General features: G+C 41.3%; 2 protein-coding genes across 2 annotated transcripts; one reads left to right on the top strand and one right to left on the bottom strand.

Moving 5' to 3' along the window:
• Window positions 1-634: 634 nt before the first annotated feature.
• vsx2 (visual system homeobox 2) lies at window positions 635-5,572 on the top strand. The gene is made up of 5 exons (XM_035674503.1): window positions 635-1,058; window positions 1,348-1,432; window positions 1,926-2,049; window positions 4,660-4,840; window positions 5,193-5,572. Exons 1-5 carry the CDS (start codon window positions 635-637, stop codon window positions 5,570-5,572), a joined length of 1,194 nt encoding a protein of 397 aa, XP_035530396.1.
• Window positions 5,573-14,323: 8,751 nt separating this feature from the next.
• Window positions 14,324-21,566, bottom strand: LOC118337301 (synapse differentiation-inducing gene protein 1-like). Its single transcript, XM_035674254.1, has 4 exons — window positions 21,176-21,566; window positions 18,894-19,385; window positions 15,849-15,986; window positions 14,324-15,159 (listed from the first exon to the last, which is right to left on the bottom strand). Exons 2-4 carry the CDS (start codon window positions 19,317-19,319, stop codon window positions 15,001-15,003), a joined length of 723 nt encoding a protein of 240 aa, XP_035530147.1. The 5' UTR covers window positions 19,320-19,385; window positions 21,176-21,566; the 3' UTR covers window positions 14,324-15,000.
• Window positions 21,567-27,253: the final 5,687 nt, after the last annotated feature.

Consider the following 27,253-nt stretch of genomic DNA (forward strand, 5'->3'; position numbering starts at 1 on the left):
GAGAGAGAGAGAGAGAGAGCCATTCAGCGAAAGGCAATACATACTGATTTATTCTAGGAGATTGAGGTAATTTTCTAAACCTGCAGCATTTCAAAGGTAAGTAAGAGGTGTGAAATATACGATTTAATTAGGCCTGACTTCCTGACGAAAATGCATACAAGCAATGGTATATCTGTGGTGAGTTTATGAAGGTTTGTTGAGTCTAATGGTGGAATTATATTGTAGTTAAATGTTCCTTATCTTTGTTAATGTCTATAGGACTCCTGGCTCTCTTTTTTTGGACTGTAATTTGATGTTCATTGTCAGCATTTCGCCTGCAGGCTGTAGCCTTGAAGAAAGTCATTTCGTTCCTCCCTTTCTCTCTGTAGCATAAATCCCTCTCGCGTTGATCCATATAGTCCTGAGGAAAATGCAGATATGTATCCGAGAGGGCGTATAATGCATCCATGATCCACAGGAATCCTGAATCCTTGCAGCTGATTGGCTGCTGGCTCCTGCCTCTTGTTGGGATGGACCTGTTGGATAAAAGGACCATTTTCTAAAGGACTCTTGTGTGTTATACAGAGGATCATGCACTGGGGACCATCCTGTAAGACGGTATAATAAGAAAAAGGCCTTTAGCATCGAAGATATCATGACGGGGAAGCAAGGCGCCGTGCTCTCGGAAAGTTTAAATCTATCGGAGAAAACCTCTCTGGGTGCGAATGGAGGGAGTATCAGCCACCAGCCGAAGAGCAGCGCGACCCATCCGCCGCCCAGGTGCACCGGCTTCGGCATCCAGGAGATACTGGGGCTGAATAAGGAGCCGTCGGCGGCCCCGAGGACCCCGCTGAGCTCGCTGCCGGCCGGGGCGCACCTGATCGCCGCCAGGTCCTTGCTGGGCCCCGCCGGTGTGGGTGTGGGTGTCGGGATGGGATTAATCGGCCCTGGGGGAATTCCGTCGTTTTACAGCCAACCGGCGTTTTTGGAGACGGTGCTGTCGGACGCACAAGATGTTCACCTGCAGCCCCACAGCAGGTCCGCAGGGCCGCTGGACACCAGCCAGTCTGCCAGCTCAGGTGATCTGCAAACACCTAACAAATACTCCGCTCACTGCAACAGCATGTATGAAATATCCAGCCTGGGTTACTGTGCATGTGTTGCAAAATTCTACACATTATTATTATTATTATTATTATTATTATTATTATTATTATTATGTGGTTTTAAATAAAATAATTAAAATGTATTGGAGTAATAAAAATAGCAGTGTTGTGTCAACTGTTTTTATTTTATTTATGTTCTTACAATGCACAATATATATACAGATCTTATTAACTTGAATGCTTTCTTTTTGTTTTGATCCAGATTCGGAGGATTTATCTTCAAATGAACGAAAACTCTCAAAGTCATCAATAAGTCAGAGCAAGAAACGCAAGAAAAGACGTCACCGGTTAGTGTTGTTATTTCTGGTTAATAATGGCTGATCATATTTATTTTATTTTATTATAAATTCACAGAAATCTATTTTATTTCCCCCCATAAAATAAAGTAACCACTTATCATTTACAAGGGCTATTCTTTTTGTGTTTTTATTTATTGATACAGATAACCAACTAGTCCAGTTGCTGAAGAATTTACAAATTGGCCAGAGTTTGATTGTATTTTCTGTCATCACTGACATGCAATGTTAGGCTTGTCCTGATTTGATTTGCTACATTTTTTTTGCAACCGTGCACATTAATAACAAAATACTTAATTTATTGAACCTGGCTATTATTTATAAAAATGTGTTCAGTGTTGTTTTACCTTTTGCCTTTTTATTTTCGTATTTATTAAAATTAAAAAGGCCCTTTAGTTTGAACCACAAAAGGATCATTTCTGCAGGGCACAATACATTTTGTGTAAAATGTTCAAATATTTAAAACTATGCCCGCTTTCCACAGGACCATATTCACCTCATACCAGCTGGAGGAGCTGGAAAAGGCCTTTAATGAAGCGCACTACCCGGATGTTTATGCCCGAGAGATGTTGGCCATGAAAACAGAGCTACCTGAAGACAGGATACAGGTGATACTCTCCTCTGGCACCCTGTGGGGTCTCATTCTAACAACGACGATTCACCGCTGACTCAAAAGGTTTTTTACTTGTTGATGTTTGAACATGGACCACTGGGCTCCTAATGATTTATTATTCATTTAATTATAGGTTCCATCGGTGCAAGGGATGTGATTCATTTGTTTGAGTTTATTGTTTACATTACATAACTTATAAATGAAACTATATTTGAAACATCTCCCACATTAAGGTGTTTTCCTATAAAATGCATTGAAAGAAATAAGACATGCATTAAATCTTTTTTTTTGGCTTTGTACAAATAGCAGAATACTCAAATAGACCAGTAAATGTATTATTGTTATATAGAGAGACAATCCAGTGTCTTATTTAGTGTCTTATTTAGCTAATTTGATTGTATTCGATATAATTAGACCACATTTCTTTAGAACATACGCCGATCTGTGTGACTATTGTAAGGCAAATATTATTGTCTGCCTTATGAATATGCACCTGTAAATCTGTCCCATCAGCGCCCATGAGCTCCCGCAGGCCGCCCGCTGCCTCTCAATGTTTCAGGGGAGATGGGCTCTAAGTGATCTCCCCCCTCCCTCCCCCTTGCCTCCCAAGTAAATCGATCAGTGGCGCTCCCCTCCCTGTCTGAACAAAGCCCCGCTCCCCTCCAGCATCCTCGCCAGGATAGATAATCTCTCATCAGGCTGCAGTTGGATGTGAAACAATTTGTTCTCGGAGAAGGAGCCGCTAACGACCTAATCAAGCTATCAAGGCGGAAGAAGATTGCAGTGTGACCTGGACCATCCATCTGCCGGGGTGCCTTTTAATCTCATTCTCATTACGGGCTCGCAACAGTACAGCCGCGAATAAATAATAAAAAAGAAAAAAAAAAAAAAAGTAATAAATAAATAAGCCCGGGCCTGCTCCTATCCTAAATAAAATTAACACCCAATTTTCTCATTGAGAGTAATTAGTTAAATCAGACGAGCTCGGGAGGGCTGGCTGCCGGAGAGACGCAGGGAGTTCAAATGAAATAACTACATTGAATTTATTAGCACGGGTCAATAGCGCTGCTCCCCCGAGTCCCGGTAGTTTAATTTCCCGTGATATTTGCCCGCCTGCCCGCCATCGATTGGGCCTGAAATTAACTTATTTTTCAATCAGCCTCGGCGTGCCCCAGGGTCACTCCTCCTCACAGCTTCCACACTGGCTCCTTTTGAGCGGCAGAGAAGCAATTTCTCATAAAAAAAAGAAAAAAAAAAGTATCTTGTATGAAATAAGGGTTATCATCAGAATTACCAGGGAAAAAAAAGCATGAAAACGGTTTGATCGTTTTCAATTTAATATCTGTCCCCTCACTTGAATCTTCTCTCCGGGCCCCCCCTCCTCCTCCTCTCCTCCTCCTCTCCTCCTCTTCTCACAGAGCCATCAGAGCTACCCTAAGTAGTGTTTAACAATCCTGTGTTGTGCTATACAATCAATTTGGCCTCCTCTCTCTCTCTCTCTCTCTCTCTCTCTCTCTCTCTCTCTCTCTCTGGGCTGACAGATAGCCTGCAGGGCCTTAAACAGTTGTTGGCTGAGGCGAGTGAAGTGTCTTGATGTGTCAAACCATCTATAATGCCGGCGCAGGTAGCTGGAGATGAGCTCTGACAGGAGGCAGAGATCCTTCACACCTGTAGCCAGCAGGTTATGGGAAATCAATGGGCTGGATCCAAACAGAGCAGCTGTTATCTTACTTTGAATCCCACTGGAGATTCCCAAAACAGGTCATCTTTGTAACTACTGAAGTGCTGAATTTCAGTTTTCGTGCCACTTTCTAATGGCTTTAGTGATGTTTAATAAATCATTTAGGTCGGTTTAAAGTCATCAATAACAACAGCTTGGGTTTCCAGTTTGTGTAAAAGCCCCTTTGATGGTGTTTATCCTCTCTAATAATGCAGGTATACATGTGTAATACATTAATAAATACTGAGAGGTTTACACTTTTTAATAAGCCATCATATCTGTCGTTATAAATGGCATTAAGTCAAAAATAAAGAGTTTTGACAGCCCCAAATTAAGTCGTATTGATAGCATATAACTGATGTATAAAGTATTAGTAAATTATTTATTCATCATTAATAAAGCCAAAGGGGTGCAGTGTTAGAAAGCGGTACCAATAGTGGCATCTTGCCATAAAGGAATGCAAATTTCGAGCTGCTCGAGTTGGATTGTTTGCAACCCTTTAAAAGAAAACTGAATCCTAATTGTCTCATTATCTCCACTCTGACGTCAAAGGACCACTAATCTCATGTAGTTCCATCTCTGCTATCCCCAAATGATTGAGGACATGCTCTAGTTTGTGCCAGTTGAAAGCTGAAACTAAAAAGTTCTTCTATTGCAACAATTTCCCAAACTATTCAGAGTAAACATTACAGATCTGAAAAAAAGCATCAGAAAATGCACCAAATTTCATCTGAAGAGCATAAATGTTTTTTTAGCCAAACTATATTTTCCTCACTGGCAAAAACTGCAACATTTACATCTGTAGGCAGAGAGCATACTGACTTATGTGCCTTATTTGAAGGTGAGAGTGAGGATAACTAACATGTGGGTCTCGTCCTGTCACAGGTATGGTTTCAGAACCGCAGAGCCAAATGGAGGAAGAGGGAGAAGTGCTGGGGCCGTAGCACCGTGATGGCTGAGTATGGGCTGTATGGAGCCATGGTGAGGCATTCCATCCCCCTGCCAGAGTCCATCCTCAAGTCTGCCAAGGATGGCATCATGGAGTCCTGCGCCCCCTGGCTGCTCGGTGAGGCTTGATGTCTAACTGTGCTCCAAACATTCATGCTCATTGTGTCATATGTCCCACATTATTCAGTAGTAACAATAGTTCATCAAGTTATTCATGCATAATCATAAAAATATTGCAGTGTTTCACTGCTGTAGTGTCTGGTTCAGCGCAGGCACTGATGCTCTCTTTGCATACCTATGGTAGATGCTCTAATTTGATAAGCATAACCCTTTAAAGCAAATAAACCTTCTAAATAAAGAACATTTTGCGTTAGATAAAATATTTTCATCCTCTTAGCTGGTCATGCATTGCCATCGTCCATTCAAACATTATATTCTAAACCGGAACTATTTTTGCTTGCTATTTTCAGTCCAAGATGGCTTACCAATCAACAGACGCTATTCTAAATCTGAATACCCGCAACTCTTTGCAGGGATGCACAAAAAGTCCACGGAGGCAGCAGCTCCCCCGCCGACAGGAAAGTGCGATGCGCCCCAGCAGCCGAGCTCTCAGAGGGCAGAAGAGGATGAAGCGGAGGAGAAGAGGTCAGAAGGCAAGTCCACCATTTCTAAAGAGGAACTGAGGGAGAACAGCATTGCTGCACTCAGGGCCAAGGCACAGGAGCACAGTGCCAAAGTGCTGGGGACAGTCTCTCATGACAGACTGCTAGAGGGCAAACAGGAGAGACAGGCAGCCGAGGAGAAAGCCAGTGATCCCCGCAGTCCAGCAGAGGAGGAGAAAAGTCCATAGAGACTTTCACCTACCCGAGGACTGTTATTCCCGTGAGTGAATGCAGTGGCCTGGCTGCTTTCAGCATGTGTAGGGACTTACCCAACATAACTCACTGTCCGGCAGGTTTTCAACCCTCATTGACTTCTCTAAACTGGCCTGTATCTGGACTTCTTTAAGAAGAAAAACTCATCTGGCCGTCAATGGCTCTGCACAGAAGATGCAAATGCACTTTTTCTGACTTACTTCTAAACGTATGGTTGTTGTTGCTCATGCACAGTAGAGAGGATTTGACTGAGTGGGAGTAAAAGTGTTAATATTGGTGTACATAGATCCCACAATTATATCCAGATGAGTAAAATTGTATCCACTATAACAGTTATAACAAATTAATTTGGACTACTGGTGACCAATGAGCAGTCAGTGTCTGAAGGTATACATTTCATTCTTGGCATTCATTTTTACTGTTGCTTGTACTTAATGGTGACATTTGAAATAAGAACCATCCCACCGACAGTACTCTTTTAAGAGAAAGAAAGTAATTGTTGTCCTATATCGCGCTGTATATAATTGATATATTAATCTCTCTCACTAAGGCACAATTTGAAATATGTTTTCTTGTAGTCTTAAAACAATGTTTGTGTTTTCATTTCAAATTATGTATAACTCAAAATACAAAGCATAAAATAGAAATCACCTTTTATTAAATGTGGCTTTTTGGTGTCTATTTACTGTGCTTTCCTTTTAAACAATTGTCTAAAAAGTCATTGTCAAGGGGTTGCTGTAACTCTTAAATTGCATGAAGTTGCCCCTTCTTGTTGGAGTAGCTACTTGTTGTCACTTGATGCTCTGCTGGCTGGGCTCATTAGGACAGAGTCCACAGCTGCATGCTTGGGTTAGTCCCTATAATCCGTCGCAGTTGAGAGCCTTCAATTTCAGATTAAACTAGGGGACCGGTACTTTCGGGACAGAAGAAAGAGTGAAAGCACCCCCGAAGCAGGATGACCTCAGCCTGATTTCAAATCACTTTAATAGATGCTATTACCAGCCCACTCTCAAGCTGTTTTCATCCTCTTATCTAAATACTTAGCCGAAGTCTAACAGCTTTATTTGTTGGCAATCTTCGCTTTCCTCCTCCGGCTGTCTGTAAAAACTTTATATCAGTCCAGCTTTACAACACGTCTATGTGTCTGCATTAGCTGTAATCCATATCACATTTTCACACTTCATCCTCAGTTAGCGAATGGGGCTTCCTAATGAGTTCCACTCCAATTAAACAGAGAGCAATTTCAAAGGGCAAGGGACAACTATTATCAGTATGCTGCTGCATGTCTCAGCACTGAATGGCTCTCAGATTGGAACCATAATGTCACTGGATGGGGAAAAGGTTGCTAATTACATTGTTGACAGAGATAAGTATACACACAATAATTAATGATGGCTGGGAAATGGACTGCAGTGTGTCCGATTAATAAGAAATGCTGATACAATGAACCTGGAAACAACACAGATTGGTGCACTTTTAGGAGGATGGGTGTATACTTGAGATTTGAAGGGTGGATTTGTGATGGAGAGCTCATGCTGCAACAAGTTTTGGTTTTACAATAAAACTTGAAACGACTGGTTCACTTCAGAAGCTATGTATCCTTTAAGAAATGCACTTAGTGTTTTTATTTTGAGGTCAGAATATAAAATCAGCTAGTCCACAGAAAGTTATTGCTCCCATGTTGCCTCAGACCTCACATCACTTTCTAAGTCACTGACTGATACATCAAAAGACAAAAGACATCTAAAATGTTATTTTATTGGTCGCTCCACAACTTCTACTCCAGTCTGAAACATCTCAACAAGAATTGGATGGACTGCCATGAAATATTAGACACATATTCCTGTTCCCCTTGGGGTGAATTATAATAATGATTCCTTACCTATTGATGCTGCAATCATTAGGTCAAAATTTCAATTTGTTTGTTTATGACCAAATACCTGCAAAAACTAGTGACATTCCCAACAGCATCATCTGTACTTTATGATTAGTGCTAATTAGCATATGTTAGCATGCAAACAGACTAATCTAAGATGGTGAACATGGCAAATATGCAACCTGCTAAGACCAGCTAGCATGACTCGGAAATCTTGTTCACGGTTGATGTGTCTCAGACCTGTGTGAGGCCCTAAAGTACACCAAAACCATATTAAAAGTTAACAGTGATGACTTATTGATTTTCTGGCAGCATTTCCATACGTATTTTTATACTCACACAAGTTGGAACATTTTGGTTTAGTGTTAAACTTCATGAGAATTAGACACACTTTAAGCAACAAACATCACAAAAAATATAATTTTGCATTCATCTTCTTCTAAGGTGGAATTCTCATGGAGCCCAATAACCATTCGAGGCTGCGTGACTGAAATGATGTGCAATAGAGCGAGCCCTCACCTCCACAGACCCTCAACCCAATTCAGTTATTGAGGCCAAGACATATACAGAGTGAGGATTATTCCTCTAAAGTGCAAAGCTATTTAATCCTCTGAGAGTGGAAGGTTATGATAGATCAGATTTGCTGAAGATCAAGCTGTTTACATTGGATATGAAGAGGTAATTCACACAGTATCCCTTATGACGGACAGTCTGCTTGTCGAAGACCATCATAAGATCATCTCAATCCATGCAAAGTGAGATCAGAGGGAGGTTTATGGAAAGATTTCGACTAATGCAATATTAACATTCAATTTCTTTTTGATAGGGGTAAGAGCAATATGATTTCATTGCTGAGATTAAGTCCATGCAGATCGTTTTGGGAAGGGTCCTGGATCTGGTTCATGCTGAATGGAGATGAAAGACAAGCTGTACTTAGACTGAAGAGAATTGAAATGTGGTGTTGTTCTGCCCTCTGCTGCATGGAGTTATCAGTACAACTAAAGACTGGGTTTATCTGAGTGTAATATAGAGTTGGTATAAAACAGAACTGAAGAGAGCCTGATGGTAATGTCTCAGTTATATTTACTGTTTACAGATTTAGAAATTCTTCCATAAATATAATAAATTAATCAGTTCAAATATTAGAGTTTATACAGAAGTGAATGAACTGTACCTAAATGTTCAAACTCTGAAACAACAGAAATAAAACCATACTATGATAATGGCTTTATCACTTAAAGTAACAATCATGAATTAGCATCAGTTATTTTCAGGCCCTTTACATCACTCTTGTCTTCCAGTGTGTGTCAATGATAATTCATTTGTGTGTTTTTTGTGCACTTTACTACTATCACTGCTACTTCACTATAACCTCCTATACTATACTATACTATACTATACTATACTATATCTCCTCTATTGGTCTTTAACTGCAAATTTCAAACTTGAGCATAGATGCAAATGGAGTATTATATATATAATGCATATAAACACATAAACATACACAGTACATCCATACATGCATATATACTGTATAATGCATGCACATATATGCATAAACAAAAGGTTGTTTGTGTGCTTAAGAGTATTCATGTATGAATATGAGAGGTTACAATATATAGATGGTGTGTGTGGATATGTACTGTATGTGTGCATATATATTCTTGATTTAAACACATAAACAGTCTTTAACATAAAGCATATTTATACACGCAGACATGTATACATACATGTTCACTGACACACTTTTACCTTTTTTTTTACATTTATGCATACAAGGTTACATGCATGTCCATGTGCTTTATTCAATATGTTAATTCTAGGGACATTTGAGTCTAATCTAGAAATTATTTTGCCACAAATGAGAGCATAATATTGAAAATCTAAGTGCTCCATTTTACCACTTGAATGTAGTATAACATTTTATCCACATGGTGGTAGTCTTGAGCTTCATTCAAAATCAGAATCCTTTGTAACAGGGTGTTCTTGTGAATTAAATTACATGTCCACTATCACATCTTTTCTATAATATAGTCAATATTTGAAAATCCTGGTACTGACACACCATGCACATCTTGAGATTGATTCATATCTGTCAGACTAAAAAAACGGGGCTTATATTAGAAGCTTTTGAGCAGACATGATCTGATATCTTGATCAATATTTGTCATCTCTCGTCTCTGGTGCTCTCTGTGATGAGGCTGTGGCTTAATGGAGACTGGATTGACACTGCGGCTAAATGATCTGTCCTAGCTGGGGGCTGATTTCATCTTCAAGGTTCTTTTTTCCCCCCTCCTAAGCGATCCCTTGGTTGATCAGAGCCAACCAGCTCTCTTTCACCCTTCACTGGATAAGAGTGGGCTTCCCGGCTGTTGCTGAAACAATCAGTATTCAGAGTTTGTGCAGGATATTAGCGATTTATTTTGTGAAATAATAAGGCTAATTTATCCCCACAAGCCTTTTGATTAAGCTGCTGATTGAAGTCTGCCGTTGATGTATGTGGCCTATTGAGTCCTACTATGTACTTTCATTATGATAGATTAAAGTCTGATTACAGCAGGAGAGGAAACAAGGAAGTTACATAATGGAAAGTAAACCGCATTTTATTTCACCTGCTGACCTGTTGGCATTTCCTTTAGCAGTGCAGCTGTAAAAAAAACAACAGTGAAATGAATGAGTTTGTCTTGATACTGGACGTCCTAAATGTTCAACCCTCCCCACCCAAAAAAACATATGTATTTTCTCTCTTGAATCTGAAAGCTCTTTAAATATTATGCACCAGGATTACAGCGTTAGACCGATTACAGTAGGATCATGGGAGTTCTGTGTCCCTGGATAACCTTTACCATCTCAGCTCAGCTTTATAGACCAAGACTCCTCTCTGTCACTCGCTGCCTTGTCTAGTAATGGACATCGGTTATCTCCTGAAGCTGGACCTGACTGCTTGTCCCAGAAAGATTTATGATGTGTGGCACAACACCAGCAGCCGCCCTCCAGCCTCCACTGCTCGGTATTTTCAGCAGGCCATCTGTGGGCAGTTTCAGATGCCAGCTCCAGTCATTTGGGCAGCTAAACTGTGTTAGTCTGCCTTTACTTTACCTTAATAATACCGTACCAGCCTTTATTTCTTCCTGCTTCGTATTTCATGTCAACATCACCCCTCCCTGCGAAGCGTCAGGTACTCGATTTGCAATTAAAAACCATCACATCGTTATTAAATGCCTCTGCTGGCACAAAGACGGCAGGTTTGAGGAACGCTTGGAGCAAAAAGGGAGAGAAAAAAGTGTCCAGTCTATACTTATCAAAAGAGAGAAACATGAACAGATAGGCAGTGCTGCCTTGTTGCTCAAGAGTGATAAGTGAAGCCAGAAGACGAGGCTCTGAGGCCCTTATCACTCCAGAGTGTGTCCTGGCACAGAGAGAGTCATGTTGCTGTGCAACAAAGGTGTGAGGGCAGATAAGGGTGTATGTGTGAAATGCTTCAAAGATGAGCTTAACTCTGATATTAAAGTGGGGTTTGAAAGGAAGAAGGGGGAAGGAGGAGGGTGGTTGGTTTACAGAAATGGATGCTGACATCTGTTTTGCTAGGAGTTGTTGTGGGGATGTCTTCATTTTCTCATGCACACTAAGTGCTATGGAAAAATCTGTTGGGAATACAGATTTGTCCTGCCCAAAATCCTGTGAAAGTACATAAGTATTATTAGCTAAATGTATCAGAGGTAAAAGAACTCATCCTGCATTAAAAAATGGCTCCTTTCATTAATATATTATTGTTAAATGCATCAACACACAAGTAACATTTTGCTGTTTTAGGAGCTAGTTTTAACTACTTTAAACACAGTCAGTGTAGTCCAGTTGTTCACAACCTGCTAAAGCTAAAACAGTAGCAAAAAGTAGGTGAATTCCCTCTGTACAATGTAGAATTATAAAGTAGCGTAAAATGGAACTACTTAAGAAAAGTTATTGGAGTTGTACTCCAGTACAGTGCTTACATATATGCACTTAGTTACTTTCCACTGCCTCAACTAAGAGACTGAATCTGAAAATTTCAATTCAAATTTATAATTGTTGGTAGACTGATGGGAACATACAAACATTCACATGCTTTGATGTAAAGAATTACTAAATCATGTATTTGCTTTATGCAGGTATGTAGGCGTGCTGACATAGCTTCTTAAATCTTCTAGGAGGTTGTATCTGCCTGTAGAGGGTTTTGGTGGGCAGTAGCCTATCTCAGCATACACTGGTAGAGAGGTAGAGAGGAGGGGTACACTGCTCATGGGTCACCAGCTCTATATATATTAATATGTATGTCAAATTAAATCACAATGACCTGTGCATTTAGCTCTGAATGTGTTAGAATACCAGTGTCTGAAACTCCTGGTGAGTTAATGTACTGAGTCAGTACTATTATATGCTCATTGCCATTCATAAGCGAGACACGCGATACCATCCATTAAGACGTCACTTGTGCTGATGTTGACCTAGAAAGTGGCCCTGGAATAATCAAATATACATTAAATTTATCTGCCAGCATTGAAACTGATCTGTGGACGAGCTTGAAACAGAATACAAGTGTCTGTAATCTACCAAATTAACTATGTGGTTGTGATTTAAGATCTGTCACACAATACAGAGCCAATAGATTTTACACTTTTAGAAGTTAACCACTATTTCCCCAATAGCTTGCTTGTTTCCACACTCCTCCTTCGCATCCTCCCATTGTGGTTGCGGTGGTGAGTTGAAAATGTGTCTACTGAATGTTATTTTTGAGTATTTGATTTTTCTATCCTTTTCACAGGGCTAACACAGGGGAAATAGTTTTCCAGGATTTGTTTTTCTACATAATGTCAGTAAAACGAAAGGATACACAGCTTTTTCTATTTTTATTACTGTAATTGTTGCAACCACTTCAAATCCTCTTTCGCAGCAGCTTGGCACAAACTGAAGATATTGTTTATGTGTCTATTGTCCATGAGCAGAGAGCGGTAACAGGTATTTCATCAAAGCAATGACAAGAATCTGAGAATGCCTTTCAGTCGCATGAACAGTCAAGAGCATCATGCTCCTTATTAATGCAGCACTCAGCTCTAATGTCTTTTTGTCTTTCAGTTTCTTATCCATTTTGTTTCAGCCCATTCATCATTGTTTTTCCTCCACAAATATGTCTCTCACTTTAGTTCTGTGTGGAAAGACCCATTCATTTTCGTTTTTTGTCATTTGCTAAATGTGACAGGTCGGGGTATGACTTTGTCAAACTTGACAAAAACAGACTTTTGGTTAATTTTAGATACAAGGATTATATTTAGACACACAGTACTGACTAATTATCCTTCTAAAACAAAGACCCATGTTGTATACAGTAACAACAAGTAAAATTGTACTAACATAAGGGTTATGTGCAGAACTTTATATTAACCTCCTTTAGATTTAACCTGCTGCTCCCTTTTGGAAAGTTTTTATTCCTGTGGGGGTGGATGACTAATAAAATCAGTTTGCTTGTGGTGGTCTGAGCTAGCTATGGATGTTGTGAGTGAGAGAGTGAGAAGGCGTGGGTGAAGCTTCCTATCTATCGAGAGAAAGAAAACACATGCAGAACTGCACTCGCTCGCAGAGTGAGCCCACTTCAGCACCCCATACAGCTCCCATTGATGAGAGCGGCACTTTTCGCCTCCGTCTCCCCCATCAAGCCACATGCATTAGAGACTTGCTTGAAGAGAAGTTGCAAAAGAGAAAATTGCCAAATATAGGAGAGGTCAGGCTGTTCAAGCTTTCCTGTAAGACTTGCTTACCTTTCCATCTCCACAATTTCTCCTGGTGCAGTGAATAATATAGGTGTAGAGTATTTTCTCCTCTGCTTCTTGAGCTCAGTATGTGATCAATGCTGTCTGCAAGTTGAACCTGAAGGGCACTGAGTGGTTTAGGATACTATGGCTCTGGAGGCTAATGCCCTGATTGGATGGCAGGTGGGGCAAAAGAACAGGACGTGCATGATGGTCCTTCCAAGTCCTGGAGGGAAATAAAGTGCTGCTCTCATTTTGTTCTGACATCCTGACTTTAGGAAGCAGGCATTGTTCCTGACACTCACAGCACTCTGGCAGCTAAAGTCACCTCAAAGCTAGACAGTGAGTGATGCCAAAAGACGGCGAGGAGCCATGCCAGTTACAGCAGAGGCTGTAGTCAATATAACGCCCTGTGATCGACAATACGCTCTGACAGGCTTCTCTAACCACACAATCCATGTCTTGTTTAGTGGTCCCCAACCTTTGTTGCCTGATGTACTCTGACAGCCTCATCAGTTGAGCTCTATTACCCCTTCATCGACCTTAGCCATTATGTTCCAAATATATTCTTACTGTATGGATTAATTACTTACTATTTATCCATTACATTTACTTTAATAGCCAATAGCTTTTTAATTTTCTTTTTAATTATTTTTATAATTATTTCAACTGTTTATTTATTACTTTTAGCAAACAACTTCAACTCATTAGCAAGCAAGCAGAAGCCAAAAGTACAGGACATTTTGGCTTCTGCTTGCTTGCTAATGAGACACAACTAACTGGTTGACGGGTAGTTTATTTGTAAAGATCAGCATCTGATCTGTAATCTTGTTTGGCTATTTCCTACTTAACACAAATATTTTTTTTTCTTGGTTGATTAGTTGAGAGCTTACCTATGTAACATATACCGCCTGACAACTGCAGAATAGGCTACCGCATGGGGTAAAAGTAGACCTACCCAAGGTTGTAAAGGCTGACATTGAAGCACTCCTCTCAAAGAGACAGGGAATAAGAGGATCAGAGACATGGATGAGGATGTTTCATTATTCATGCCAAATGTATTTATTGACTAATTTTACAGTACACAATAAACACAAATAACCTTCCTGAACGCTCTTCAGCAACTTTGTGTACAATGCAACAATTTACCTTTGTTTTTCTCAAGGGTCCACTTCTCTCTGCTTTCCGACTGTATCAATTTCCGGTATATTCCTTGAATAAACAATCACATAAAAACCCACTGGCTGACTGTTTTTCCAAGAAATTACAAAGTGGACAATACACAATCTGAAATAGTATTGACAGAGAATACATCTACTATAAAGGAAAAATAAAACTGCTGTAAACGACTAATGCGGTAAAAGGTAGGTAGTTCTTTACTGCTATGAGCTCAGTTTTTGTCTAACATATAAGTACAGCACGGCCTTATTGAAGAGTAGTCATCTCTCTCAGCGCTGTCCTCTCTTCTTCGTGTAGTGGTGGTGGAATACCTCGGTGGGAGTTTTGCATCCCAGAAGTAAAGATTCAGTCCGAATCAATATGCAGCCAAAGTCACACTCCATCCACACATCTTTGTTAAGTCTTTTCTCTTCACATAGGTTCTTCTTTTCACAGACAGCCCTGCAACAACACAGGCCCACACCTTCAGGAGAGGTGAACAGATCTGTCTGGCTTGGTCTCTTCCCTTTCTCCCAACTTGCCTCCTCTTTCTCTCTATCTCCTGCCACGCAAACCGGTCCCAGTGCTATACGTGTCCGGGCTTGGACAGGTAGGCTATGAGGGCCACAACCACCCCCACATACATCCCTGTTCCAATGGTAATGGAAAGAGCAGCCAGGAATAGGGCTCTTCTGGAGCTCATTCCTGCTCTGGAGAAGTCTCCCTTAGCGATGGCCTTGCCAGTCTGACAAAACAAAGCAGAGAGTGAAATGAGCCGGTGTGTTACTCATCAGCACCGAGTGTATGAGTAGGTGTTAAAAGAGAGAAAACAAGAAATGCTCTCAGGGAGCCATTAGTTACCATGGCAATTAGGTCATTATCCCTGTGACAGTGACAAATGTGTTGTTTGGGTGTTTTGGTTTCCCATCAAAAAATGAGCCTGGCCTTTATTTATTCTTCTGACACATTATTTTCTGCTCCGGTATAATTGTCTCGGCAATTACTGTGGAGGATGTTGCAAAACCACTGAGATATGCTGTGCTTTGTTTGAGGTTGCAGGGCGTAAGCCTAATCTTTTTCAGACAAGCAAGAAACTGACACTGGACGAACTTAAGGTGTTGCTATAATTACACATGAGGTCTCAGCTATGGATGCAATAACTTAAAAATATAATTGCAGTGTACTGCTCACACAGAACATACTGCGGACCGAAACCTCAATGTTAATGGTTTCCTTAAGTGAATATGAACGACTGACAAGTGGGCCGAACCCGATGAATTTACTTAGTCAATCATCTGAAACAACTGCATAGACGGTCACAGGGTGGAAAATGGGCTGTGGTAGCACTGAGCATGAGTGCTTGTGCTCGCTGACCTTAAATAGAATGGAGTGTAATCAGTGTTAATGACAGGCTTGAGGTCTCTGGGCCTTTACCTTGTGAGAGTAGTAAAAGGCAACGATGCCCAAGGGCCAGAAGCAGCAGAGCATGGAGAAGATGGCTAGGCCCAGGTAGTCCCGAGGGGGCAGCACGATGAAGTTGTCCTCACTCTCACTATCGCTGGAGCTGTCACTCTGGAAGACAGCGGATTGATGAAGAATGATTAAATGTCAGAAAACGAAAGGATGATGCACTTTTTAGGTGACGAGTTCTACCACAGACAATTTGTGAGACAAACTGCACATTCGCAACATGATTCACAAAAGATGAGTGGAGTGATCTTGAGATTGACACCTAAATAATAATGGAGCAAGGTTGACATGTGTACATAGTCAGGTGTACTTTGGACATCTTAACAGTACTGTTGTTTGACAACCCCCCACTCTGACAGGTCAGTGTATCTGCCCTTGTTTCACCACCACCCAGGACAGGATGTGCTCAGCCAGCCAGAGAGGATTTGGTGCCTCTGTCAACACCCATGAGCGGGCTGACAGATAACACAGGATTAACGGATTGTTCCATCATTGCACGGTGACAGGGGAAACAGCAAGAAGACAGTGTCATTTATGTGCTAAATTGCTTCTACAGCAAGAGAGACCTCCACCATCTCTCCTCAATACACCCAGCGTCTTACGAGGCAGTGAGTGTCCAACAAGCTCCCAGCACTGTGCCTCGATACTCAAACTCAGGGCCACAAGAGCTGAGAGGGCTAATGAATGATAGATTCGAATGCTACCCAGACTACATTGGCACATTGTGCCTGCAGCGAGGATGGCTTCATGGGTGACCTTTAAGAGGACGTTGCCTTATACTTCTCTCTGCTGTCCCACAGACTGACTGGATGTTTGTCTAAATAAATAGCCCCCATGAGAAGCAGGTTTCATTTGTTAGTCTTGCTGCCTGCAGGGATCAATCAAAGCGGGGAAAAGGAAGGCACAAAATAGAAATCGATATGTAAGGCAGGAACTGAATCACCCATTCTAGAGGTAATTAAAGAACAGTCAAGGAGGCGGGCAGAGAAGAAATGAACCATACGCATGTGCTGACGACCACAGTTTTGAGCATGTTGTGTACAATTTTCTCTTTTAGCTTCTAATCTGATCTTCATTTGCCAAACCACAGGATCTAATGTAATTATCTTGTGCTATTTTGAGGTGCGTGCCTGTGTAAAAACCTTATTTAGATGTTAGGAGGAAGTGGAAGACATCAGCGCTATACTATCCAAACAGTTTCCCAACCTTGGCCAAGAAAAGATTATGAAGCTTTCTGTTATCTGCTTTATGAACACTGTCCACCTGGACAGCCGGGTGTGATCCATCAAAACAGCAGCTGGTCCTAACCACATAATCTGACATCACATGAATAAACCGTTGGGAACAAACAGCAGTAATCTGCTTTTTATCTTTGTAGCGAGACCTGATAACAGTTTTGAGTGACTGGTGCATTCAGTCCCGCTGACAGCCTGCCTGACACCGAGTCCGGCCGAGTGGGGACACACTCCCAGTCTGGTCTGATGCCAGTATAGCTGATGGGGCTCCACAGAGGCACAGTGCCTTTAACAACCCTGTCACAGCTCTCTCTGAGGCTTCGTTAGAGTCTGGAGGGGACAGTCGACTCCACAACAAGGCACACACAGACCCCTGCACCCTGTTACTCGAGGGGCAATCACAGTGGCATCGTCCACACGCTCTTGTTACTTTGTTACCTGCAATTTATTTTTCTCTCCATCACACAGATGTCAAACATCTGCTGTCAAAAACTAGCTGTGTAGTTTTTTTGTGTGTTGCTGGGTCCAGAAAATGATTGGGGAACCATGGAAACATGTAGTGATGATATGCTGACAAGTTGCTGCAGACTATATCCTGGAATTTTAGGATGTGAATAAAACCTTCACCAGCTCTGCTCTCTGCCTCTTGTTTATTATCTTCTTTGCTGTAAAATTCCTCTAAATGTTTGATTTGACTTCTTTGCATCAGCATCACAGTGGGAAAAGGTTGTGGGTCATTTAGCACAGAGACGCGCACACACACGCGGTCACATGGGAGGGGAAAGTGAGGAAACGCAGGTGCTGAGCAAAACGTCTCATATTACAGCTGGAAACTTTTATCTGAGCACTGTTCATCAGATTCATTTGCTCTTTTGAATTGACATGGAATAACTTTAGCTCCAGGCTCACCTGCTCCGACAGCCATGCATCAGCGGAGTCCCGCTTAATACCCTCACAGCACGGCATTACTTATGGCATTAATGGCATTCGATGCCACGTCTCTATCTATCTGCCAGGCCTCCGAGTGACAGGCTCTGATCATCAGCCCAGTTAGGTTGCAATACTTCTTCCTCTGCCAGCTCAGAGCCCTTGGTATTTCACAAGCGTCCCTAGATGAAATTAGATTTTTACCACTTCTGAAAAGACTTTTGCTCTTTTGCTGTCACGGTTTTCTTTAAAGAGTGAAGTTATATTCCTAAAAGAACAATAGCCTGGGTAGATAAACTCTGATGTGTCATTTTCTTAGAATGTAATTATAAAACAAAAGCGTACAATTACCCTCCACTAGAATTGAAAGACTCCAGTAAATTGACCATTTAGAGAACAGAGTTAGAAATGAGCATGAATCACACTGGCAGTCTATTAAAATCAAATAAGTTAATAATGAGCATCACTATAAACGCCATGATTCACTTTCTGCTGAAAGATGGCCCTGACAGTTACGAGTAAGTGTTGTAACGCCTTTAATTTCATATAGCAACTCAATATTCTTATTACTCTGTCAAACACTGCCAAATGGCTCTTACTTGCATCAATTTGCTCTTTAACATGCAGTTACAGTTATTATCCCCATATAACTTGTAGCAGGAGTAAGAAACCTTAAGTATACTTGTTTCTACATCTGCACACTACAGGCTACAACTGAAATATGTACTGTGAGTAGAGACCCAGTATATCAGGCACCTACATCTCCAAATAAAATACCAATAAAGAACTGTAAACTGCTACATATGCATTAGACCTATTCATATTTTTCTTTGGTGTGTCCTCTGACCTCATACTCAGGACCCTGTTCCTCCTCCACCTCGTATGACACCGTCTGGATCTTCACATCCTTCTCCCCTTGTATGCTGTCCAGAGGGTTTTCTGTGGAGACTCCGTCCAACACAGTGTCCTTACTCTCTGTGAAAGTAGTCTCAAAGCTCTCGCTCTTGGAGTCTTTGCTGTGAAGACTCACGTCGTCCTTGTACAGGATAAAGTTGGGCCTGTAGAAGGCCTCCACCGCTAGATGCAGGGATGTGGCATCCAGGAACTGCTGGGTCTTATGCTTGCCATTCGTCTCAGTGTAGTAGTAGCCAATGAGGCTGTCCTGGTAAGGCTGGCTCGGGTAGTCACACTGGTAACCCTGGTAATCATTGTGCACCACGTGTCGGCTGGTCTTGTCTAGCAGGGGATTCTGGAGGTCACTCAGGCTCTCCATGATGGCAGGTTAAAACGTCTTATGGATCAGAGGATGTAGTCCAGAAAAGATTTGGCAATGTGGCAGCTGGAAATACATATGAAGTTACAATTAAATTTGATTAACAAAAACTTTAAAAGAGAGAAAAAAGCAGTTCAATTAAATGATAACACATTATTGCAAAAATACAGTTAATCTAGTTGCAGTGTAGCTATCCAGTCAGACCCAACATTGGGTTTTTAGTAGGACATGAATTCAGTGCAGAAAATATTTAATCTTGTTTGGCAATCAGCATTCCTCTCGCAAGCCCTCACCAGTCAGAGCCATAAAATCACCATCTGCTGTATGTTCAACTGTTGCATCTCACACCCCCAGATTCAGATAAACATGTAGGGAGAAAAATATATTCCACATATCACAGCTGCCTATATTGAAAAGCAGGAAAAGTGGGGCAGGTGCTGCTGTATTTTGCACTGCATACTGATTGCTTTAACTGTCTGTGAACTGTCCTCCCTGACTCCGCCTGAATGTTTTTAAATGCAGCTGAAGAGTGGGACAAATGAGTGGAAGATCAGTTTTAAAAAATGTGTGGTTTAAAAACCAACAACACAGTACCACTGTCAGGAGAGGCCGTCACTAAGGCAACAAATCCACCAATGAGAGGCTGTGAGATCTGAACATGTCCAGCTTTGAGTAAGCAAATAGACTATTTTGTTTTGCAAATCCAGCAAAAAGGGTTAGTCCCTTTTGGCCAACAAAGACCTCATCCATCAAATTATTCTTGCATCCTAGTCTTACAATGAAACAGCCAGTCAGGTAGCTGCATCATATTTTGGAAATAGCTAGCAGAAGGTAGCAAATCAAGTAATGTCGTACTTTTTTGTTGAAAGTGCTATAGTGAGAAATGAGCCACAGGGTGGAAATACACAAGAGGTTTTTCTAACATTAGAAAAAATAGGTATGGCAGGGCTTGATTTATGAGGTTTGAGAGGTGATTGAGTTGCACAGACTTGGACTCAAACATTCAAGGGCTGGGCGAAATAACAAACACCCAAAAAAATATAATGCCATCTAGCACAACAGCGCTACAGACTGAAGCCTCGAGACTTGTGTCAATGCCTCAGCAAAAACTACAAAATAGAAAACCCTCACAAAGCTGACATTTACAGATAGTTATTGAATTTGTTTGGATTAGATCACCTACATACTCCAAGACATGTAGGTCTACAGCAGACCTTTGGCCTCTGTGGCCCCTCAAGAACAAAAGCTTATGCAGTCACTGTTGTTTTCAAAGCTGTTTGACGTGGAGAAGCATGAATAATGTGGGCCAGTGGCTGAATCTGAGCCCACACACCCAAGACTCAGTATCTTCCACACCATGTCCTGCGGTCTCCATTCTCACATGCTCCCAAGCCCGAGCCCCTCTCCAGATAACAGGGAATTCCATTACACACTACATTAGACAACAAAAACCACATCCCACATCCACAAATAATTCATCTGACAGGAGAAGATGTGCACTTAGCACATGTGAGTGTGCTTAGACTCCATAATGATTAATAATCATGAGCACATACTCTCTCTCTACATTATTTCTGTTTTAGTCTTTAATATAGTTTATTCATACATGTCACTCACTTTATCACACACAAACACAATGCTCATTATTGTGATGACGTCACACCTTTTTTTCTACCTCACATAAAATTGCAAATACTTCATTTACTAATTTTATAGGGCTGATTATGAGGGCAATCTTCCTAATTTTCACAGTTTTGCTCTTTTGTACTATGTAGAGATCTCCCATCTGCCCTGGAATAATAGGCTGAGAATATTTTTGGATACTAATAGCTAAACATCTGCGAAAATCATCTTACCTGTAGTGGAAAATCCTTCCGCAGCTTTGTTCAGCATCGTTCCTCGGCGCAACTGAGTCGATGGAGACGGACGGAGCCACCTTTCTACTTCACACGATCAGTTTTGAGGGAAACCCTCCAACGTAGCGCAACATACAGCATCCGTTGAAAAGGGAAGTTATTCCGCGTGTGTAAGAACGGACTTTGCTCGCTGAGCTCTGCCCGCCACCATGGCACCGCTGCTGCGTCTGACAGGTAGATTTTACGCACAGTATCCTCAGACTGTGCTCTGGCTCCAGAGCGACTCCGGCAGGAACTGATTGGCTGTGTGAAGCGCGCTGTAAACTCCACCAGCGACCACGGGTTTGACATTTACAAACTCAACTTGTCTTGCCTGGGCGTCTTCCTACCATCCCAGTGTCTCATGTGCTGACTGGTTTTACGCCTCCGCCCCAGAGATGCTATTTTGCCTGATTGCATAAGCAGAGTCCTTTGGAAACAGGTTGAGTGCCTCCTGAGAGAGCCACTGTTTTAGATCACATGAGCCAGCAATCCCACTTTGCAGACTCGAGATTTGTGTGCTGAAATAATTGCATTGCATGTATTACTTGCACAACTCAATTGTATGCTGTTAAAGTGTCATTCTCTCCCACTGAGAACACTCACAAAATATAGAAAACACACAACACAAAAAATCTTCACAGATCTTTTTAAAGATCTTCTTCTGCTTCATTAATTTTAGGATACCCTTTCTTCTCATAATTTCAGCTTTTATTATGTTTCAGAAAATGTGCCTTAATTTCCTTCTCCCTTGTCTCTGCATGGCTGGGAATTGGTTCCAAATATAGCTCAGGAATAAGTCACTACTAAATTCATTGCACATTTATATTTGATTAATATTTTAGACAAATCCCATGCATTTATCATGAGCCTGCCAATTTGGTTGTGCCTTTAACCCCACTCTGCTAAGCTGCTTATGATTCTATGCCACAATTTATCATTGTAAACACTGTTTACATAACATTAATATAGATGTATTTCCCATGCAAGCACATGGGTGACATAATAGATTCCACACAGCACAACTAAGCCTAATTTATTTTGATCCCTCTGGAGAATAATAATGGCATAACTACAGTATTTACAGGCCCACTCTGTGGTTCGGACACATGTAAAAACACACTTAAAACAGTGCCTATCAAAGGCTGTAATGCAATGCCAAAAACTAAAAGACTGATATACAGCCACTGAACCCTGGACACATATCTTATTCAGAAGGAGCACTCTGTTCCACAGGCTCATAAAAATGTCTGGAGTTAATAATGTGCAAGCCCAGGCTCTGTCACTTTCACTGGGAGATGCATTAAGGTGCTGATGGACACTTTATGGGGGAAACATGGGGCTGCATTTATAAGACTGGGCACACATGAGCTGCGTCCCTCCCAGAGTCACCTTGTGTTCACATGCACGAGGCGACGTGGCATAACAGCCCCGCCATCTCCGTGATGGATACCACTCCCTCAGGAGACGAGTATATTAGAAGAGGGGTTGAGGAGGGGACCAGAACCTGCAACTGTTTATCCATTATTCCTTTCTTTCTCTCTTTCTCTCCATCAGCCTTCACAGCAGGATTCAGGGTAACATTTTCTAATGAAGATAGGCGTCACAGGAACACAGCACAAGCGCATCCACAGTCACAACACATTCAAATCTGAGGCACCATGAAGGCATAACCAGTATAGCTCAGTGGTGCCACATTAAGCATAGTTTAAGAGAAGGACCAGGATTATGCCATCTTTTTCTGTAGATGGACTGTGAATATTTATGGTCCTCGCTGTGCCCCCTTCTTCTGCTCCATTTTCCACTCTATATTTAGGCACTGTGTCACCACAGAGCAGATGCACTATTTGTCAAGCATTTATTCCTCAGAGTCTTGTAATTTAAGGAAACAAAAGGATTATTAGAGCTTAATATGCAGGTGTCCATGTACTGTTGATTAACAAACAGCAACACTAAAGCAGAAAATGTTCTTACAGTTACCACTTATTGACGTTCCTCTAACCCTATTTGATATCGCAGCCAACTCTTCACACCATGAACTTTCCTAAGGCCCATTAACAGGCTTTAATCATTTAAACACTTTTGGGAATTAATCAGGCTAATCCGATTGGCAGAGAAAGTATCAAACCACTTAATTTGATCTGACCTAGCCGGCTTTTGCAACGAAGGGGGGATTTAAGCAGCTTTTCCCACATGGCCGTCCTGTGCATTATTTCCTGTTTGATTAAACATTTTAACAAAGCGTATGCCAATAGAGAACCTTTGACCAGTGAAACAACCCATGGGACTGATGAAAAAAAGGCAAAAATACACAATTAAATCTGTTTGGATTCACATTTGCTGCATCGTTTAGAGATATTTGTCGGTGTAGCACAAGCCAACAATGTATTTATTTCTCTCTTTTCATACCAAAAGGTAGTCAAGCGTCAATCTTATGCTTGTGGTTATTTTCATTGCAGACATCAGGTGCTGTGTGAGGACATCCATTTGGCCAAAGAGGTCAGTTTTCAGAAAACAGTGGGACTTCAATCCCTGCAGCTCAAGGTTCAGGTGCAAGAGCAGGAGGAGGTTGGGCATTATGGGAAGGTATTGGCAGGAGGCACAGAGGCTGAATCTCCTTCCAGACCTCGGGGCATGCTGCAAGCCTCCAACTGAAAACTCACAGCAAAACAGCAAGGGGCAGCTAAATACTGCCTCATATTCACCACCTGACTCAGGGGTACAATGAGCTGGCCAGGAAGGGGATGACAGCATCACGTCCTGTTATGTGCAAAGAGAGAGAGAGTATGTAAATCAGAGCTGCTGATGAATAAGATAGTAGGTAGGTGGGGAAATAAATCACAGATCCAGCTGAACACCTTCAGGCAGTGGATACTTCTTTAAAAGGACTAAATTGAGCTTAAGGAGCCGACAAGCTTAACAAAAGCTCTTTTATATAGCTCAGTTTGTTTGCCATAAAGAGTTACTATCAGGTTCCCGTGGAATTAATTTCAGAGAGCTGTATTACAGAACTTCACTTTTAGTTATTTGTTAAGGTCTGATAGTAAAGCCAGGCGGTCTGCAGGGCATTAGACGAAATGGATTTATTGCCCTCTTACATCCAGAGAAAATGAAAATGAGCTTGACTCCTACAGTAGGTTGTCATAATGAAAAACATAATAGTCGGTGAATGCCAACATTATGAGAAGCAATTTCATTAAAGTGTTAGAAAGTTGCACAGTATGTGACTTTTCAAGGTCCTTCTACAAATGTTCAATCAGATTATTAAGCGAATGTGTCTGGAAGTTGGCCCACGTGTGTGTGCTGGTGCAGGGGGGGAATGGATGTGCGGGGAGTCCCAGGGGACCGGCAGAGGCTTTTGGCTTTGCAATTTTCCAACACACAAATGCAATATGTGTTGAATTAGCTGAAAGCGCTCCATCAGGAGGGGAGAGGTCGGAGTTTGTCATCCGCAGTTTCAGACAGAAGTACCACTTTGTAGCTCTACCCTTCACCTATAAGCACATATCCCTTTAGCAGTGCATAAAAAATGCAAAGTGTGCAACTTGGGAGAGATCCGCTCTGGAGCCGCAGTAGTTAACGTCAATCATAATTGGACTTCCTCCCACAGAAGGAAAGTGAGGACAGTGGGGAGCTTCTCATCTTCACAGATCGCTGGCAGTGGTACAGTAGCCGACCGTTCCACTCTAGAGAGACGCTGTGCGCAGATTAATGGCATCCTCCGTGGCAAGATTTGAAAACTTCCATTAATGGAACACCAATGATAATTTATTTGGACAGCCGGGCTGCTTCTCTGTGAATAATGAAGTGGCCTTGGGATCATTAATATGATGGATTCCCTCTAATGTGGTGATGCTGTGCCAGAAGTCCTAGCTGTAAGAAGAAAAAAATTATAAAATATAATAGCTGCGTACTTTGTTTGCATTATTGATTTGTAGAATGGAAACAGTCATGATTTGATACTGACACTGTGTCAGGTTTTAAGGGGATTTTAAAGAAATAACACCTCAGAGGATTACCATTTGAAACATTAGTAGTAGGGCTAACGAACAACACCTTAATCCTGTGGAGAGTGTTTGCAGGTATACCAGGTGATGAGTCAGCCAGGCATGACAGTCTGCCTCGCAGGGATATGGTTTTATTCACAGTCTATCCCATCAGTCGAATAAGAAGAATTAACAATTAAATGAGTCCAACCCAGAGCTAAAAAGCCCTGATGTGTCACAGGGCCAGCCTGCATATGTTGGAGCTCTCTGCTTTAGGATTTTCCATTAAACCTATTAAACCATCCATTAAACATCAGAGGATTCAGCATTTCTGTCTTAAATATGCTTCTAAGCAAAACAGAGCTCAGACGAAGCCAGATTTTCCCTGTCTGTCAGTGGTTCTGCGGGACTGCTGTGGAAGGGCTATAAATAGGTGATCGTATAGGAGCGACTGCAGGTTAAGCAGAGGAGCTCGCTGAGGGCCGGGGTGACTCATCGCCCTGTCTCGTTGTATCATGTCAGTTACCTGGTGTCTACACCTGTCACTGCACCCCCTGCCACCACTTCAAATCCACTGACTCACACGCACAAACAAGAGCCTGTTGAAGGGTGCATCACTGTACTCTACTATACAAATATTTCTCCCAAAAGTGGCTATAATAAATATTCTTATTATTACAGTGGATAAAATTACTATGTGAAAGGAGGTGCTCTTAGTGACAAACCCAAAGGGAGTTCTCCCCAGCACTAAAGAGCAATTCAATGCCTTTTAACTAATTGTTTGGGTTAAGCAGATAAAGAGCCAGACATTTCCCTCAAGAGTTAGTGGAGACCAAAACAGGGCTAAAAAAGGTGAATATTGTGATAAGTTCATCAGGTGGGCACAACCCGGACTAAATGAATGCTAATACTGCTTCCTGTCTGCTGCATGTGTAAATAGGCGGGTGTTCGTTAACAGATTAGCCACAACAACTTGTCAGTGTCCTGTTCACAGTTTGTTTTTTCCTCTGCCTCCATGTAGCCAAACAGTTATTGCAGCTCTGAAGGTCCAGTGTGTAACATTTAGAAGGATCAGCTGGCAGAAAGCTTGAAGGCTGACGATATGGATTCTTACAAGATCTTACAATTCACATACCACATAGGGAAGTACTGTTTGGATTTATTCTGACTGTTCTGATTTGATTTGATACAGTAAACTTATAATACATAATATTGATTATGTACACAAAATATTCGACTAAGGAGACATGAAAATACAGCTTTCCTTAAATAATTTAATTTCAAAATTGTAAAATTTTAAAACACATATACAAAATGTATATGCATATGTGAAGCCTCACTTCACCAGTTTATTGATTTGAGTTAACCATTCATGAATGTTTCTTAAACATTAAAAATTTTCTTTTATATTCTATTTATAGTTATTTTTACTATTAGCTGGTTCTCGCAATGTCCATTTAAAAGATTTATGAGTGCATTTAGAATAAATTCACCTTTACGTTTTTTGTGTTTGGAACATAATTGGGTTCTGAACGGGTTAAGGCAACCGTGACGTTACCAGAGCTTTAAACACAGTGGAAACACTTTCTGCTGAAGGCAAGATTGCTCTGTCTTAACTGAAGTTTTAGGTAGCTTAGCTCCACAGCCCCATTGCAGTGCTGGCACTTGTGAGCCCTGATAAAGATTGGTTTATTTAGAAAGTCTAATGCCTTTGTGCATACAGCAACTGGTCCAGAAATCCTTTATCAGTGTCTTACAGTTTTTGCCATGCACAAAATCATTTGGTACTTTATGAACAATAAAAATAAACTGCTGAGGTAAAGATTCTTGTAGATTGCATAATCTTCTGCAGTGCAATATGTTTGAAAATCATATTCCGTTGAAACAAAAACTGTCAAACTAATTATTTCATTTCATGATGCTTGCACTAGGTATGCATCGTAAAACTTCCCCCTCTGATTTGAATCAATAGCCACACATTCCCTAATGCTCTTCTTCATTGTTGTTCTCTGAGATGTAATTTCAGGTGGGTTTATTATCTGAGCCTTGGCAG

The sequence above is a fragment of the Morone saxatilis genome, unplaced genomic scaffold (genome assembly GCF_004916995.1).
Source record: "Morone saxatilis isolate NCDOM2014 unplaced genomic scaffold, NCSU_SB_2.0 Contig3, whole genome shotgun sequence".
NCBI lineage: Eukaryota > Metazoa > Chordata > Actinopteri > Moronidae > Morone > Morone saxatilis.